At 43.7% G+C, this 16,421-nt stretch overlaps 1 protein-coding gene across 6 annotated transcripts in view; it reads right to left on the reverse strand.

Moving 5' to 3' along the window:
- The window catches only part of LOC143352878 (uncharacterized), a 145,847-nt gene that overhangs the window by 36,616 nt on the left and 92,810 nt on the right, over positions 1-16,421 (reverse strand). For 3 of the 6 annotated variants that reach the window (XM_076785855.1, XM_076785856.1, XM_076785853.1), the window contains 5 exons: positions 13,882-14,032; positions 10,362-10,445; positions 8,707-8,793; positions 6,289-6,324; positions 4,030-4,086 (listed from right to left, as the gene is read on the reverse strand). In XM_076785855.1, the coding sequence (XP_076641970.1) occupies positions 4,030-4,086; positions 6,289-6,324; positions 8,707-8,793; positions 10,362-10,445; positions 13,882-14,032 (415 nt within the window). Of the gene's footprint in view, positions 1-4,029; positions 4,087-5,762; positions 6,213-6,288; positions 6,325-8,706; positions 8,794-10,361; positions 10,446-13,881; positions 14,033-16,421 lie in introns of those variants that run through there. The other 3 variants (XM_076785854.1, XM_076785858.1, XM_076785860.1) reach the window with 3 other exon arrangements.

The raw sequence follows: 16,421 nt of genomic DNA on the forward strand, positions 1-16,421 counted from the left end.
GAAAACAACCCTCTTCTCGTTTCCACCCGTTTCCCAGTGCAGGAGCGTCTTCTGCAAAAGCAGCTCAAGGATATCAAAGTGGAGGCTTCGCCCTGTAAGACGAGCCGAAGCAGATCATCGTTCGATCTTTTTTCGCGAAGCTACAGCGGCTTGAATATCAAGAAAATTGTTCAGTTTCGCGCGTCGGTGTGCGCTCCGAGCGAAAAGAATCCCGCACCGCGAAGAATTTTCAATTCGATTTTCTCTTTGCAAAAGGACGTCTCGCGGTGTCGGCGAGTCGTCCGCAAAACAGCCACGAGGACTCGCGTGTCTGTGAACCGGACCGGGGCTCGATATCGCGGATGGAATCCGCGCGATTACTGCCGCCGATGAAACAATATCCGGGCAACGATACGTGAGAGACGCGTCACGTTTCCACGGTAAAAACGGTCAAAACGCAACGGGAAGAAAATAACGTTACCGGCGGAGCGTCTCTCTCTCTCTCTCTCTCTCTCTCTCTCTCTCTCTCTCTCTCTTTCCCGTTCCCCGATGAACCGAAAGCGAGGCTACCGCCGAGCCTCGAACACCATTCGACGGCTTGATCCCCGGCCGTAAGCAGGCTTCGGGCCAAGTAACGGTAAACTCCATATCGCGCGTCGTTCCTACGGTGTCCTATTCACCGTGCACGAGCGCTCACTCTCGAATCTTTTTTCACAAGTCTACGTTCCGAACGGTTGTTTATTCCGCCTCCGCAATTCCGAGCCCCAGCGAATCCCCTGCAACTTCATTAATCCCGAACACCACTCCTTTCTTCAACCCCACGCGCATTCCTTCGACGAATTCGATTTCTTTCGGCTAAAATCGACGAATCCGAGACCCAGACCCATTTTCTTATATCTCGGTCCCTCTGAAATAGGCTGACCGGTTTGATCTCTTGGCAAGGTCATTCCCAGTAATGTTTGTCGAAAGCAAATGGCGCGAGCGATTACGTGGACTGAGGATCTTTATGTAAAATAAAAATGTTCTGAATTGCAACAAACCGGAGGGAAATAGAAATTTATTTTCTTTCTTAATGTGTATGACGGGTTGAAAATAATGTAACAACATTTTAGAATTTTGCCAATGTTTTTACTGTTTTAAATCCTTGCGCTCGGAGGTGGTTCAACTCAAAAACCAAAAATTTCTTCCGATCTAGAATATTTCTACGTGGTTTTTCCAAAAATTGATACATTACCCCCTATAATATTTAAATTTTTAATCATTTATTAAATACAAACAAATTTAACAATGCAAACAATATTTTGAATAGTGGTACAGCAGTTTTTAGTGGTGCCTCAGACTCGCCATTCGAGTGCTATTAAAACACGCCTATCCATTTTTGTCATTAATGCATAAAATCCGCTGTCTAGTGATTAGCAAGAACCTTAGGAAATAATGAAAGCGAACTGATAATCATGTTGTTTGTACACGCTCCTGGCAATGTTATACTTGCACATTGTAAATGAGACTTTTGCGATTACCTACTACAAATACTGAATAATGCTAGATTACTAGACTGCGGATTTGACGTGCAGATCAGATGCAGAACATTAAAAAGACCCAAACAATTTAAAAATGCTATCGCATTATTTTCACCCGACTAAAATGATTAAAGAAGGAAATGATGGTCTACGTGGCTTCTGTATCTTGCGATTAATTCAAAGAATTTTGATTTTGGGTGTGCGAGAACCCGAAATATGGGGTCGGGTCGGGAGCACGAAATTTTTCGGGTTCGGGACGGGTACCAGAAAATTTCGAGATTCTCGAAATAATCGGGGTTCCCTAAAGGGAAATCGAAATTATTGGGAAACCCGATTCTTCCGGGAATCTCGACATTTTCGGGAGCCCGACCCGACTCGCCCCGACCATCGGTCTTCCCGATATTTCGGGTTCTCGCACACCCCTAATTTTTATTCAGCATAAAAATCCGCAGCCATCGCCAACATTAAGCAGAACGTTGTGTTTCGTATTGGCAGGGAATGCAATGGAACCATCGGAAACGAATGATTCGTTCGATGCAAGAATTTCGCGGAGGCGGGCCGGGACACTTGAGACTGCGCTTGGGTTTTCGCGAGCACTGCTCTATCAGATAAAGCGTAACCCAGTTTTCTGCGCGCGGCGAGGAGCGGCGGAGCGTTCGTCGGAAACGTTTCCCGGCGGCTCGCGCGCGCTCGATTCGCGCACAGAGCCGGAGCATTGTTTGAACGATTGTGTCGTGTGTCGCGGAGCGCGCGCGGCCGGTTACAATAAGAGAGTAGCGAGGATTCGCGACGGAGAACACGGCCGGAAATAATAGCGGCGAAGCGAGGCGAAGTGAAGCGAGCAGAGCTTCGCCTCCGCTTTGCCTCCGCTTTGCCTCGCGCCGAGAAACGGGGCAGATCGGCCGCGGAACGACCGCGACAACGAGAACACGCCCGTAAAAGGGACGTAAACCATTCCGCCGCTCGGGCTTCTGTCCCCGGAACGATTTTACTCGCTTCCAGACCGAGCCAGACACCTCTCCACTCAAATGAAGTCGGCCCTGCGCGGCGACAGCTTCCGCTTCAAGACGATAGTTTCGTTCGTCGTGTCCCTCGAATCTCGGGGAGATTCATTTTTTGATTATTGAAGTCTTCTTCTGAACTGCTTCAGAAGTATTTTGCAATAGTTTCTAATTTATCCGACAGTGATTAATATAGTTCAGTGTGTTTAATATTTTGAGTGTCAACCCGACACTCCCCAAAATTCCATGAAATCAAAGTAATCCGTCCAATGACATCAAAATTAAAATCTCAAGATATATGATGATGGAAGAAATCTTCCAACTCTCCTACGTTTAACCCTTTGACTAGAGAAGGTGAATATATACGCCCTCACAAGTCTTTCAATATTCGTCTTGACCTCGGCTATCATATAGCGATAATAAAAATATATCATTCCGTTTAGAAAAACTTCGATGACCTTGACATCTCAAAAAATATAACCTTGAACAAATTTTTTTGCCTATCATAATATTTGCCCCTCTGAACCAACTAATGTTTTCCTCTGACATTTTCTTCTATTATAAAACACAAGCAAGATATTTTAAATGCTCGAGTTAGGTGAAACATCCTGTATATACGCCTTCACAAGTCCATCAATATATACGAATGGCGTAAATATACGCCCCTTTATTTGCAATTATGATTTTTTAAATCCTGAGAATGGTATTAAATCTCCGGGTACTGTTTTGGTCACTAGTCACTGGACTATATATCCTATATACTATATATATATATTATATGTCCCTATTGATGGATTACTCCGAGATCGCGCCACAGTCAATGGGTTAAAAGACAAATACAGTGAATTCTCGATATAAGTCACCAACACGGGTCTTGTCAGCGTCGTGTATCATCCAGAAGACCTACCCGAGCCGTTTACACTCCTCGGCGTCAGAAGCCTCACAGGGTATACCCCGCAGTAGTATGGATAATTCCGCGACGTTTATCATCCAGGCCTTGGCGACATATATAGAGAAATCACTGTAATTCCATCTCTCACTTCTGGGAGACACGGGACGGAAAGTGTTAAAGTACGCGGTCCTGGAAGATATCCCAGTAACTGAATCGACGTGAATTTCCTTCTAATAAAAAACCAACAGCCTGCGCAATTGGCTTCCGTTTGCCGCTCGTTTTCCGAGCAAACGGGACAGTTGATGTATTGGCAGGGAAGTATTTTTCCCTGGCGCGGCTGTCCGCGAGAGATCAAACGGATCGTTTTTCCGAGTCGTTGCCAACGAAAATGAAACAGTGCGCGCGCACGCGCGCACGCCGCGCCGGTGAAAACCGACGAGAATTAACGAGCCTCCGTCGGTCGCCATTCGCCACCTGTTGCCCGCAGAAATTCGCCGGCTGATACTGATTTACGGTCTGCAATGGGATGGCCATTAGCGACCGCGTTCTGGGACCGTTTGTCCGCTCCGCCCCGCCCCTAATTGTGTTAGGACGAATGGCTAGACCGGCGGAGCTTCGCGAGGATCGCAGGACTCACCTTGACTTGGTTGTCCTCCGAGTTTCTCTCCTGGACATCGTAGCTGACGAATCGGCTCTGAAAAAATTCCGTAAGGTTAACCTCGTTGTCCCGGTTTTGTAATCGATATTTGATTGAACGCTTCAAACCACCGGACGCTGTTAACGCGGTTCCGCGCCGTGTCAGTTGCATACTTAACTCGCGATCGTAAATTATTTGGAAAACCATTAGACAACCGCCGGTAGCCAATGCGTTAATCTGTCTGCTACAGCCAGGTTGCCTAGTTTTATGCAACTGCGCTCGCGAAGCCCGTTAATCTCGTGCCGGCTCGCAATCGTGATGGAAATTTCGAACAGAATCCAATGGAACAGATGGACGCGTAATTCGTTTCTAATCGACCGACATTAAATACCGTTTCTCTGTTATCGATATTAAACGCGTCAAACGCGGCGCTAATTTGGCCAACTTTCCGCTTCATTTGTTACTTAAAATGCAAAAACACGGCCGCGTGTAAGCGAGAAGACTGGGTTACCTAATTCCCGTTTCTATCGAATCTATTAAGACAGCGGCATATTTTTTAATATTATACGAATTATATGTTAGTTTGTAGCACCGTCGGCCCTCCGGTCGGTTGATGAAAATGTGACTAGAATTCAGTCTTTTAATCAATAATGCAAGGGACCCGATTACTGTGCCTATATCAATTATACGTATTTTTAGAGCATAATCAGAATTAAAAAAGAGATATATAACATATATATATTTAGTGATTTAAGTGAAAAAATTTAACATCTCTTTTAAATATTAATTCAATAATATGAATAAAAATGAATATAATATGAATATGAATTCAATAATATGAATAAAAATTAATATGAATATTAATTCAATATGCTTTAAGTGCCAAATATCAACCCCAGAAATTCTTACAAAATCAGAGTAATTTAATTAATACTGAAACTAGAAATTTAAAATATATTATACTGGATGCTATCTTAACCCTTTTGAATTCGAAAGACTCCAATAAAATTCGGTTTATCTGGATATCTCAAATGTCCAAATCCAGTCAAAAGTCACTGTCAGTCATATGTGACTGACGCGGCAGATAACGTGTTAGAAAGGTAAGCATGATTAACACGTTCACGTACAGTAAAAATTTCAGTGAGCTGCAAATATAGACAGGCAATTTTTCTTGAAACTAGTTGTACTATCCGATATCTGATCAGACATAAACAATAATAATAAGTTAACTGTCATTAGTAATGACAGTTGGTCATTACTTTGAAATGTATATTAATTACAAAAACTTCAGGTTGTATAAAATTAAATGAATAAAAATTGGCTTTAGAATGCTATAGCATTCATGTCATTTTGCGTCACTATGAAAATGAATGCTATAGCATTCACGTCCGCGAACGTGTTAATATAGTCACAGTAATTGGTACCCCCGCGGTAATTGGGTCCCTCACCCTAGACGAAAGAAAATCGTGGCCTGGCTGATTGCGAGTCCGGGTCTACTTGCAACAGAGAGTTGACAGGATTGAATGGCGTCGTTGCATCGAGATGCCCGGCCGAAGCTGCAGTTCGAAATCGAACATGTCGCACGCCGACGGAAGGAACGCGAGCGTGAATGCAGGTGTGACGCAACGAATGAAAGTAGTTAATAAACGAGCAGCCGGGCCGATCTTTTCGACTCCCGACAGAGAAAGTCCAGGATACACCGTGCAGCGAGTTCATTCCGTTTTCCTCTTTACCTCCGATCTCCGCCTAAACAATCTCAACGAGGCGGACACCGCGACCAGAACTCTGCGCGCTATAGTCTTCAGCGGTCTCCGATTTTCCTCCTCCCCCGCCATTTTGGTCCCGCAGCCGACGAATAATTCCTCGAATCACATCGGACGCGTTTCACGAATAGGCTTCTCGATCGGCCAGACCGATATTAAATCGGTCCGTTCGATTATCGAGCAGGCTGTCGATCGGTGAGACCGATTTTACGCGAACTTTACCAGAGAGCTGTTTCTTGCCTCAAGAAATTTTGGTTTCGCGCAAAAAAAATCCTCGGCTCACCGGTCAGCATCTCGCGATCGAATTTTGACTTTTAATTCGCGAAGCCCGGCGATTGCGACGAGGAAATCGGAGATCGATAGATCGGGGAAACCGGAGCAACACCGGTTCGACTCGACAAGTGCGCGCCGCGGACACGACTAATCGCACGGATCGCGGAGCTCAACGCGACGACGCTGGTTCTGGGAATAAAAAGTGTTCACCGTGCTATCTTACCTCGGCGGTTTCCTGCTGATAACGTTCACCGACAGCCTGAAACGCAAAAACGAAACGTGTCATCGGATATAATTAAATGACGCCGGGAAAGGGGGCGCGTGGAATTTGAACGTTCGTCCTGGGTCGATTGTTGACCCGTGCGGCGATCTTTGTTTACGGGAAAATGGCCCAAAACAGTCTCAAATAACAACAATCGTGGGACGACCTTCTCATAAATTTTCACTTTTGAGAAGAGAATTTTCAAAATCTTCTTGTACAAACATTGAACACGGAACAGACGGACTGTTAATTTATTGATTTGTTAAAAGCAAGAGCCGAGAGTGCCGTCTGTTGTTTGCAAGAACGTCCGCCGTGAGTCAGGAGAACAGCTGTCACGCGATCTAAACTTTTAGCTGGCGGTGTACGCGATACTGAATAGGAATCGGATAAGGTCCGACTGTCTGTCTATCGCATACCGTTTCTACTCATTCTTGCGCGCCGCGGGAATTGAATTCGTAAAACGATGGTGTCGTTTCTCGAGTGCATCGAATGCTCGAAATAGCACCGGCCGATGCTCTCGTTTAACATTTACAGCCTCCGCCTGTAAAAAATCTAGATAGCGATGTTATCTGCCTCGGCGAGAAATCTACCGTTCGATATCGTTCGCACAATTAGCGACTTATCCGCGGCCTGGTCGATGCATCTATCGTTCAGAACAAATTACTATAAAATAGACGTCCGCGAATATTTCGAGTGCGTCGAAGTTTCGGAAGACACGCTTGAAAAAGCGTAGAACGACAGCGATGATGCAACCGTTTAATACTTCCACGAGCTCGAAGGCTGCGAATCTCCGCGTCACTGGCAACCGCAACATAAGCACGCGCGCTCGTCATGTGCACGAATATTATTCACGTTTTAGTCGGCGACGTTCAGTCGCAATGCCCGGATCGTCACGAATTTCCACGGAGAAGGGACGGAATGGCCGCGCACCATAAAAGTGCACCGCGGTACACGGAAACCGCAGCGCCTAACGTTTCTTTCAACCATTCGTCCCGGACTCCAAGCTTATTTACGTTCTTTCATACGCCTTCCGCCATTTCGTTGTACCGCTTATTTTCACTCTCGCGCCTCGCGTCGAATCTCGACGAGACGAGTATCGTCACGATACGTCACGAAACATTACTGAAGCTTCAGGCCGAACATTATGTAAATAACGGTAATTATTTTCTACGCTACACTATCTCGTGGACGAACGTGACTGCGAAGGGCCAAATTAACCCTTTGCACTCGAACCCATTTTAACTCTGAAACGAAACATTTCTTCCGACCCAGAATATATCCCTTTTTACATATACTTTTAATGGTGAAAATTTGCTCGTACAGTACTGCGAAGGGCCAAATTAACCCTTTCACTCGAACCCATTTTAACTCTGAAACGAAACATTTCTTCCGATCCAGAATATATCCCTTTTACATATATTTTTAATGGTGAAAATTTGCTCGTACAGTACTGCGAAGGGCCAAATTAACCCTTTCACTCGAAGCCATTTTAACTCTGAAACGAAACATTTCTTCCGACCCAGAATATATCCCTTTTACATATACTTTTAATGGTGAAAATTTGCTCGTACAGTACTGCGAAGGGCCAAATTAACCCTTTCACTCGAAGCCATTTTAACTCTGAAACGAAACATTTCTTCCGACCCAGAATATATCCCTTTTACATATATTTTTAATGGTGAAAATTTGCTCGTACAGTACTGCGAAGGGCCAAATTAACCCTTTGCACTCGAAGCCATTTTAACTCTGAAACGAAACATTTCTTCCGACCTAGAATATATCCCTTCTACATATATTTTTAATGGTGCAAATTTACTAGTACACTACTGCAATGTTTAGTAACTTATTAAGCACAAACAAATTTAATAATATAGAAAATATTTTGAATAATGATACAGGAATTTTTAGTGGCGCCTAACAGTCGCCATTCGAGTGTTAAGGGTTAATTTTCGTAATGTTCTTCGTCGGAAGGAATCCTAATTAAAGGGCCGGGTTTACGGGCGGGTCGCGCTGGTCTGGGAAATGTACGTTAACTCGGCTGAAGGGCATTTTTTTCTGGAATTTTCCGAGAGCTTTTACTTAAAGAAAGCGGTTCCAATTTGAAATAGCGGGATCGGCTTTCTCGAGACGAACCACCCTCTTCTTTCCAGGGTTAATACCATTTTAGCGAGTCTGGCTCCTTCTCGCCCGGCGTTCGTTTCGGATCGAGATAAAAGCCCGCGGAAAAATTGGTCTGTCTCGTTGGTGGGAGGTCAACGAACGGGGGGCAAAGTTCGAGTCCCTGGTGTGGACGACGGTCTTTTATTCTCGTCTCGGGCCAAGACCGACGAACGCCGAACGGATGGACGAACGTCTAATTCGAGGTGTCTCGATACTCACGTGCACTGTGCCCGCGGTGTCCGACGAGGTCACCACCGTCGCCAGCTGGTTCCGGTTCTCTATGACCGTCTTTATTTGCTCGAGCACCTGCAAACGAACGAACGAACCGGCGTCTAAGTACACGCTCGGCAATTATCCACAATGCCGAGCCGCTGCCCGTAATTATCGTTTCTGTAAAACCCGGCGTGTCCCAGATTTCAGCGTGGCGATCCCCTCGCCGCTATTAAAACGGTAGTTGGATCGAGACGGCCAGGGAAAAAGAAAAGAAAACGAACGGAGCCGATGCGACGCGTCGCGCCGGGAAATTATGGTCGCGAGTCCCTGGCGAACGCTACCGTCTCGAACGCGGGACAGAGGGACGGGGCAGAGTTTCCTCTGTAAGAGTTGCACGGCCTTTTTCGGTCTCGTTAATGCGATGCGTTTCGACGATAAAATCGTTCGGGGAAAATTTCGCGCGATCGTCGCCATTCGTTAAGCCGAGTTTCCACGATTCCGATTCGCGGTGCGACCCTGTTCGACTTAAACCTCCTCGTATCGGCGTGATTTTCCCGTTTGGGACGCACAGTGGGCCGTTCTAGCGATCTAAATTAACTTTATTGAAATGGGAACTGTTAAAATGTTGCCGAAGATAAAAATTTGTACGGCATAATACAATTTACAGGTTCCACATCACTGATATCGTCAACTTTTTTGCGAATTTCTGTTACGGTTATTTGTAAAGTGCGGTTTAATTGTGCTTTTCTGATTCATTCTTTAACCCTTTACACTCCTTTGTCGAGTGTGACTCGACATTTAACAGGTGCTTACAAAATTCCGGAGTGCAAAGGGTTAAGAGTGAATAACTTTCGTGTTAACAAAAGCTTTTGTGTTAAACCTACCAAGCATTAACCCATTTGCATCATTAGCGTATGTATACGCTCAATTTTCCTAGTCACTATCACCGTAGCGTATATATACGCTCAACGCATGCACACGCTCAACTTTGTTGGTATCATTATTTGTCAGCTAATGAATAGAAATGGAGAGTGTTCTTGGAGATGAAAGTAGTAATTCTGATTTTTTCTTATAATGCTGAAATATGAAGTTCTTCTACTTGTAGTCATTTTTGTGCTTAGATATAATTTTAAAAAAAGTTTGGTGATAAAGGCCAACTTTTCATATTTCCTTATGATGCGAATGGGTTAACAGTATCCGGCAAATATTGCCTTATAAAACTGGCAACCCTAAATTTACTGAGTTTGTCCGTAATTTTCAATACAATAGATGCTTGGACAAAGAGATTTATTCTACTATTTTCCCTAAATGAATTTTCATAGTTTCAATAATTGTAAAATGTGAAACCGGTCATTTTGACCGTGGTAGGTTTAGTGTTGATCAGTATTTTTCAATTTTCGCTTTTCAAATGTCATTGGGAAACTGTCAGAATTGCTACGAAAAGCAAAAAAGTAGTTTTTTAAAAGTGATTAATTTAGTAAATCTAGATTGCTAGAACGGCCTACCGCGGGACACCCGGGTTTCCCCGGCATTAGGCTAACTCCTGAAGTATCGCGAGACTCTTTTGATGCTACAGTTTCATTCTCGGGTTAGTATTCGCAATGCGATCCGCAACTAATGTATTGTAATGCAGGACGACGTCGTGGCATAGGAGACGTTACCCGCAGAGATATCCTGTGCCTCTGTGCAACGTGCTGAGCGTAGTCCTTATGCTCGATCTCGTTGCTGTTTCTCGTTTGTCGTCGCTGTAAAACAAGAGAGAAAAAAAGGAAAATGGAACGGTTCACGACACACGCACGTCCGTGTCACGTGCTTTTCCACGAACGTGAAAACAATTCGAGACTTTCCTCGAGTATCAGAACGGAACGCCGCGCTTTTTTCCCTCGCGAGTAGAAAGGATATCTCTCTCTCTCTCTCTCTCTCTCTTCCTCTCCTCTCTAGTCCCTTGTTTTCGCCGTGTCCCGTGAATCTCGGGGCGAAACGGCTGGTTCGCTTTCGAACGCGATACGAATCTGCCCGCGATACGGATATTCACAGATAGACGAACTTACGCGGTCCGATGCGCGCCGAATAATAACTCGATTCGTTACTTTCGCCGCGCGTTCCATTGACGTTTTTGCTAAATCCATTTCGTGCGCCGTATCTTTTCCTAGATCTCATCTCGACCAGGGATCGCGGTAACGTCTTAATGCCCGTAACTCTTGCCGGTCAGCTTACAATTTCTGGGTCGGCTTCGTTTTACGCGGTTTAGGGTAAATCGCGGTCGAACTTGAACTTGACTCTTTCTCCTTCAGTGACCATATTAACGAACGTATTTACGGCTGTTTCTTTGAATATCCGCACCATTGTTAGCGACACCGATACAACACTGCAAATCGTTATAATAAAAATTATGAGCACATTATTAGGATTGATTGCCATTGCTTAAAGTTACTATACAAGAACTGTTTCTCGCAGCTAGTGTGGATCATTTTTATTTCTCATAAGGATCCACAGTCTAGTTGTGAGTCGATGCGCTAAAAAATATCTCGACGTTCCCAGAAAGAATCCAAATTTTCTCCAGAAAGTTTTCGACTCTCGGCATCAATTACACCGGCATTCGAGCTTCTTCGTAGAACGATCGTAGTCCCCCCCTTTTCGGAAGAAATCGAGAGGGAGTTCGGATAACGAGCACCGAGTAATTACGTGGGATTACGAGGACAGACATCGTTGACGCCCCGAGCGACCCGAGGCGTTCGTCTTCTCGTCGTTCACTGAGGAAATTGGAAGACGAGTCACGAGTCGATCCTCGACACGTGTAACCGCCTTAACTCGATTCACGCGTGCTCAGAATGCCGTGGCGGACATTACGCTCATTGGATAACGAGAACAACGCCTCCGCCGCGCCTCTGTTTACCCTTTCCCACTGGGGATCGCGATTTACATCGATCATCGCCAATTCTCGCCAACAGAATAATTTTACCTACACCGGCTCGCACCGAGACCGAGCGCCATTTGCATTTCAAACGATTCGCATTTAAAGCGGCCCCTTAACTTGCTAAAACAATCGTAGAAAGCGATTCTCGCTCTTGCCTTCGCGATCCCGATCGATTCCCTCAAAATTGCCTTCACTCTATTAAGGTGCGAATACTTTAGCAAGTAACCGACGACATATATCTTCTTGCGAGAGTCACTCGCGGAGACCCAATTACTGTGGGGGTACCAATCACTGTGCCTATATTAATTATATTTAACACTTTGACTGCCAAACCTAAAAAATTCCATAAAATCAAAGTAAGTTGTTCAATGAAATAAAAATTGATAAAAATTAAATGTATGATACTGAATAGTCCTCCAACTTTCTTGCATTTTGCAACATTCTTGTGAAAATTCATTTTAAAACCTGGACAAATAATTTCGTAACCCACATATGGATGACATGGCAGTTACCGTGTTGACAAAATATTCCATTTTTTCATTAAAATCAGTTAATAAATATATACGTTATATATCTCTTTTTAAATATTCTTTATACTTTAAAAATTAATATAGGCACGGTAATTGGTACCTTCACACTAATCGGGTCCTTTACCGTACGCTTGTTTGCAAATACAGTGAATTCTCGATATATGTCAAGGACACGGACACATAGCCGTGCTATGTTTACACTCCTCGGCGTCCGAAGTCACTCGAGGTTAGTGACCTCGCGGTAGTGGGGATAATTCCGCGAAGTTTATGATCCAGGCGACATATATAGAGAAAACACCGTATTCTAAATTGTTTCGTTCTCCTGTTGTCGCAAGCGAGTTGGTCGCTGTCTCAGAGGAGTTTACACGTGAATTTTTACAAAAAAGATGTCACAAGTTGCTCGGCCAAAGTACAGTGACTCCCAAAAATATTCGGACACTAGCTATAACTAACTTTACAACTTGATAATTCCTTTGTTAATAAAGCAATCGTCCCGGGAATTGTTTCTAGCAATAAAAGATCTATTAATGTTGATAAACATAAATAATTTATTTGAAAAATGTACATAAATTCCATAATAAAAATTAGTAAAAGAAATAATGTACCATTTTTGGCTCACAAAAATATTCGGACAATATTAATTTTTCAATTTAGATAATGTAATTTAGCATTACAAAATTTGTTTAATACTTCGTGGCATAACCATTTTGTTTAAGAACATGTCTTAACCTGTTTGGCATATTGTTTGTAATTTTTTAAAAATATTCAACAGTTATATTCGACCACTCAGTTGCAAGTCTTTGTTTTAATTCAGCTATCGATGTAATTGGGGTTTTTCGAATTTTTCTATCCAATTCATCCCATAAATTCTCGATAGGATTAAGGTCCGGTGATAGGAGCGGCGAATGAAGAATTTTGGGGCAGCGGTATAATTTAACATTTTTGGAGCTTTCGCCTAATAGTTCACTAACTAGTTTTGGAGCACTTAAGCGCGGATTTTTTTTCACTTTCCGAATAATTTTGCTTTTCTCCCTCGTACATAAGAGACTTGGTATTCCAGTTTGCGGAATAGAATCAATGCGATTCTCAATATAAAATCGTCGACAGATATCTGCAGAGCAGTACTCTTACTTATACGAAGCATTGCACTAATTTCGCGATAGGCTTTTCCTTTTTCTCGATGAAAAATTACAAGCTGTAGCACATCGAAACTCGTATTCTTTCCTTTGCGACTCATTTTGAACGAATTCACGTTTACTACTGACAGTAGTGAGGTGGCGTGGACATCTAATGGTCCACGAGATTCTGTTTATAAACAAACGTTTTCCCGATCTTCGAATATCGCGTCCCCAGAAGGCGATTGCCAGAGAAATATAATACGTGTCCGAATATTTTTGTGAGCCACAAATGGTCCATTATTTCGTTTAATAATTTTTATTATGAAACGTATGTATATTTTTCAAATAAATTATACATGTTTATCATCCTTAATAAATGTTTTATTGCTAAAAACAATTTCCAGGGCGATTGCTTTATCAACAAACGAATTATTAAATCATAAAGTTAGTTGTACCTAGTATATGGGAGTCACTGTATACTAGTCGAGATATCGAGTAGAGATATCGGCAGCGTCGGTGGGCGACGATTCGCGGGAGGTTTTGAAAAATTCGAGCGGATGTGTTCTCCCGGAGGAATCTCGGCGGCGTTTGGCTCGTGAATAAAGAAGATACTGACCTCGAAGGTGGCCAGGCTGGCCAGCGACGAGAGCGGCCGAGTGTGCGGAACCTCCCCGGGGAAAACGCTGTCATGCGACACGGACAATTTCCCGGCTCCTCCTCGCAGCTTCACGAAGGACTCGTCCGCGCCGGGCCTCCTGAGGAACACGCTGGAAAAATAAAAGGCGCACGTCAGACGAGAGCCGGAGAGGACCAACTACCAGTCTCGTTTGTTTGCTCGAGACGAGAGCAACGAGGTAAAAGAGCCTGCATTCTTAAAGTCCGCGGACCGCGTTTTCTTTAGACGCATCGGCGGCAGAATCTCCGACGAGATATAAACGATCCGTTTTGTATTTGTTTATCGCTGGACTTTACGCATTTATCACAAAAATGGAGCCGAACGCAAACCTGCCGGAGACACTGAAAGAATTGAACGATCTTGGTACATTATTCTCGACTTACTGAAAACTATCAGGACAGAAAATGTATTGGTTTGTCCGGAAAGTTCGTGCCGTCTTTCTGTAGGTGGCATTAGGATAGGTGTCAGAATGATTGAAAACAAATGGTATGTGTATACATAGTCTAAAAGGTGATATTTCAGGCATTTTTCGAAAAAAGTTTGATTAGGACGCATTAACTTTTGTTGGTTTTATACGCTCTTAAATATGGAAGGACACAGAGTGCATTCTAGGCATTTGATGCTTTTTTCTTCCAAAAGCTGTTGGAGCTTACTTGGGACGTGCTACCCCATTCGCCCCATTAACCAATCATTACACCCTCAGATTTTCATCTCTTTAGGTCGATACAAAATTCCCATAATGACAAGAACTTTAACTCTTTGGTCGACATAAAAAATCATATTTAAAAGTTTTTCGCCGAAAAACGCAAATTGCGTGAAAGATAGAGAAAAATTATGGAACAAAATGGCGCTTACAATAATTCAATAAATGTATATCGAAATTTAAGTATACTGCGTTTGAGTTTTCCTTAAAAACCGGCACGAACTTTCCGGACAACCCGATACTTTTATTTCGTTTCCGTTTCGTACAGTTGACTTGGACAATTTCTATTTTAATTACCGCCATTGCCACATCTTGGGAAATTGACTTTGCGAACGGTCGAGCGTTGGGTTTAGCAAGTGCCGCGGACTGAATTGGTAGCTTTTGAAAGAGGAAAAAAAATGGCCAGCGAAAGCGGCAGCGGGCAAACCGAGCAGCGTTGTGCAAGTGGGAAAATAATATCGCGGTTGTCGGACAGCTCGCATAATTTCAGTAGTTCTGGTGTCACAAGAACCGAAACGCGGTTCGCGGGGCTCGAACGCGAACCGGGATCGATCGACTCGGTTCCGTTGGGTCTACCGGGCAACGATTGGTGTAGATTACTCGAGTAATTAAGCTATTGGCTCCGCTATCTTATCTTGCCTTTTCCGTTCGGCTTGACAGCGCCGTGTCACGAGAGATCACGTTTTCTTGCGTGTTCACCCGTCGTCCGTCGTCCGTCGTCCGTCGCTCGGACACATTCGATACCTCGCGCTGTGACCTACTGTCCTTTATTTTCGTAATTCGATTGCGACCATTCGCGAACGAAGTCGGCCGACGCGGATTAATTCGATCTATGCGTCCCGAATGTAATCAACCCCTTTTACTTCTCGTCCGATTATCTGTCGATCCGCCGATTGAAAAAAGAAAGAAAAGAACAAGACAATCGGTCCGATAACCGTCTGCCCCCTTTCGACGCGAGGAAATTTATTATCTTGGTAAAAAGCCGTCGACGAGATAAGACAATGGCCGCTGATTTTCCAGTTAATAATCCCGACGATTCCCATTACGAAACGAAACAATCGCTTTTGTTATTTCCTTAACCGTTTCATTCATTCGTTCGTCGAACTTGCGGCTTATTAGACTTTACTATCGCAATTGTCATAAAATATACTGCGCAATAAAACACCTCGGTAAACGAACAAATTATTTGAAAAGATTCTATACGATCTTATGGCTTATTAGATTTTAGTATCGCAATCGCCATAAACTATGCTGTGCTTTGGATTATGGTCTTCCATTGTATTACGATCTTTTTCAGCAAGCATAGTGTTCAGCGTAAGTTAGTATGAATTTATTCTATTCGCGAGAGCTACTGACAATGTTGACTTCTATCCGTCAAAGGTACGAGGAAACTTTGACGACGCTGCTCCAAAGTTTGCGTAGGAGTTTCATTGCGTTCCTTGGAGTTTCTTACTGTCAACGGAAACAAAGGGCGGGCACGATTCACATATTTCCACGACGAGCAACGAGTTTCCCCCGCGTAGCACAACGTCAACGGATCATTGTTGTTGCTGTCTTTAGGATTTCCATTAATCGAGCCCTTTTAATGCTACACAAATTACTTCGCGAGACCGTCTTAACAAACTTTCAGGCGGACTTCGCAAGTACAACTCAATTTATGCGTTCAATGGAAATCAATTTTGCTTCGCAACATCGGGAGCGTAGCGAGTGAACAAAAGCCCACCTAAATCTTCTAACTATTGCATCGATGCGTGTGAAATAATTATCGGCTTAAAGT

This window comes from Halictus rubicundus, chromosome 3 (genome assembly GCF_050948215.1).
Source record: "Halictus rubicundus isolate RS-2024b chromosome 3, iyHalRubi1_principal, whole genome shotgun sequence".
Classification (NCBI taxonomy): domain Eukaryota; kingdom Metazoa; phylum Arthropoda; class Insecta; order Hymenoptera; family Halictidae; genus Halictus; species Halictus rubicundus.